This window comes from Artemia sp. Qi Xiang Cuo, chromosome 6 (assembly GCF_049724085.1).
Source record: "Artemia sp. Qi Xiang Cuo chromosome 6, ASM4972408v1, whole genome shotgun sequence".
Taxonomy (NCBI): domain Eukaryota; kingdom Metazoa; phylum Arthropoda; class Branchiopoda; order Anostraca; family Artemiidae; genus Artemia; species Artemia sp. Qi Xiang Cuo.
Genome location: NC_142799.1, coordinates 38235141 through 38237510, shown reverse-complemented (window position 1 = coordinate 38237510; position 2370 = coordinate 38235141). Strand labels below are relative to the sequence as shown.

Here is a 2370-nt window from a genome sequence, read left to right as displayed (position 1 = left end):
GCACTGATGGGGCTGTCTCGTCATCTCTGGCTTTCTTGGAAGGAGGGGGCACGCATTCTTCATAATTGGCCTTAAAAAGAAGAGAAAAAATTAGTTTCAAAATAATTTTCCCCTTTTTATAGAATAAAAATTAGTACTCCCCTAACCTAACCTAGCCATAATTTTGTCTAGAAAACATTTGTCTCAAAGAAGCCCCTCCCCCCCCCATTTTAAGTAAAGCAAAAGTTAAAATTTACTAGAAATATACTAAACTCAGGAATCAAATGCTATTCAATTTACGCATAATAAAGTTATTTATTCTTTTTCTTAAAAATCCTGGGCCCTTTTCAGTAAAGCAAAAGTCAAATTTGCGATGAAGAAGCTATGATGTTAATTTGATCAAAATTATCCTTTTTTCTGTGAGACCTTTTGGTTAAGCCTCTAACGCAAGGATTATGAGGCCGGATGTACTTTTAAAAGGGTGACAGTAATTATCACCTGTTTAAATCATAGCGGAAATGTTTAAGTCAAGCTAGCGGCGGCTTAAATAGAAACAGTTTATTAACAGCTAAGGGTTGTCACTTTAGATAGAAATAGAGAAAGCAAGAATTATATCGATAAAAAGAGTATTATTTCTATTGCAAGAATTAAAGTCGTAAGGAGTGGGGGGTTTAGATGGTTAAACAGAGCATATTTTATAGTCTTCTAACGACTATAAAAATAGCATAGTGGAATTTGTATTAGAGTGGGAGGCGGGGGGGGGGGGATTTAGCTGGAAATATAGAGGGAAGGAATTTATCGAAATGGTATTTCTTTTTGCGAGAATTCGGGGTTGTAAGACAATGGGGGAGGGCGGGGGATATTGTTAGACCCTAATTCAAAAATAACTTTTTTCTCTACTTCTATACAGGTTGCATAGGCCTAGCTTAATTATTGCCTAAAATCGTTTTAATTTGACGGAAGAATAGTTCCATTGACCGCGTTTGTAAACCGGAAAGGGTGATAGCTAATTATAGGCCTCACATTGGAGTCTTGTGTCAAAACCAGAGCAAGCTAATAACAACAGTGACGAAAGTCAGTATACACTTTAGCTGGAAATATAGAAGGAGGGATAATTATTTCTTTTTGCGAGAATTTTGGTTGTAAAACAAAGGGGGATGGGGTTAGGTTTCGAGGGTAAAAAAATATATTTTATGTTTTCCATTGATTATAATGATGTTTGTATGGTTTGGGGGGGGGGATTTGGGGTAAAGGAATATATTTTATGTTTTCCATTGATTATAATGATGTTTGTATGGTTTGGGGGGGGGGATTTGGGGTAAAGGAATATATTTACGTTTTAGCTGAATATACTGGAGGATGTCCAAGGAAAATTCGTTTGAAAATAAAAATGTACTTACATTGCTAATTGAAGTTGACATGGCTTCTAATTCATCAAATTTATCCATTGTTGTTTACACAGCGTCACAATACTTTTTGATAATTTAATCACATTGCATGTCCGTTATATACGAAATCTCAAGGGCGAATTGTTATGTAACGGGGAAATCATATGTAACAAGCCCTCTGATTGGCTGAGAAGGGGGATGTAACCGACTCGCTGATTGGCTGAGAAGGAAACACGTGATCTAGCTGTTTCCGGGAAACTCATAACATTTGGGCGAGAGCAACAACAACAAATACTATTTCTGGACACCATGACATTCACGAACGATTACGCAAATCAATTTCCCGGAAATTCACTTCCCCCTTGAGTCCTAGATCTATAACATTGTCCCCGTTAGAATTCGATGCACATGTGTAACCTTCGCCCCGGAGCTATTACACATAGAAACATCAAATAAATCGACCTTGGAAAAAGAGGTCATTGACCGATTACGCAATCAATTTCTCCCTAGGGAGGCTATGCCCTTATTTGGACTCCCGTCAGCATTAAAAATGCTGACAGAACCACGTGGTTCTGTCACGAGTCGGACCCCCTCCTCTACTAAGAAGCGTTATGCCTATGTATACAGAACAGATTCTTTTGCTCCCCTTTGGGCTGTATTCTGTCTCTTGTCTTGTGTAAGGATTGGTTTGCGGTTCCCATGAGATTTATTTCTTATTTATTTATATGATTGCATTATTATTATTATTATTTTTCCATTATATGTGAGTAAGTTTTTTTTTCAATATATATATGAGTGAGTAAAATAGTGAGTCCTGCCACAAACAAATTTGTATAGATTTTCACGTGGTAGGTCTGTCTGATATGATTTTTTTTGTGAATATTGATATTTAATAAAAATGAATTTTCTCTCTCTTCCAGAGGGGCAGGATTATGCCAGTCCTACAGGATCCATTCAGTGTGCCACACTACCGAGATCAGAATCTGGAGAAAAATTAGCATAG

The 2370-nt window shown here is 37.0% G+C and overlaps 1 protein-coding gene across 1 annotated transcript in view; it reads left to right on the top strand.

The window, feature by feature from the left end:
* LOC148951200 (prostasin-like) overlaps positions 1–2370 on the top strand; it is a 61528-nt gene extending 59158 nt beyond the window's left edge. Inside the window, exon 4 of the mRNA XM_089091026.1 lies at positions 2288–2370. Coding sequence (XP_088947152.1) covers positions 2288–2370 — 83 coding nt within the window. The remainder of the gene's footprint in view (positions 1–2287) is intronic.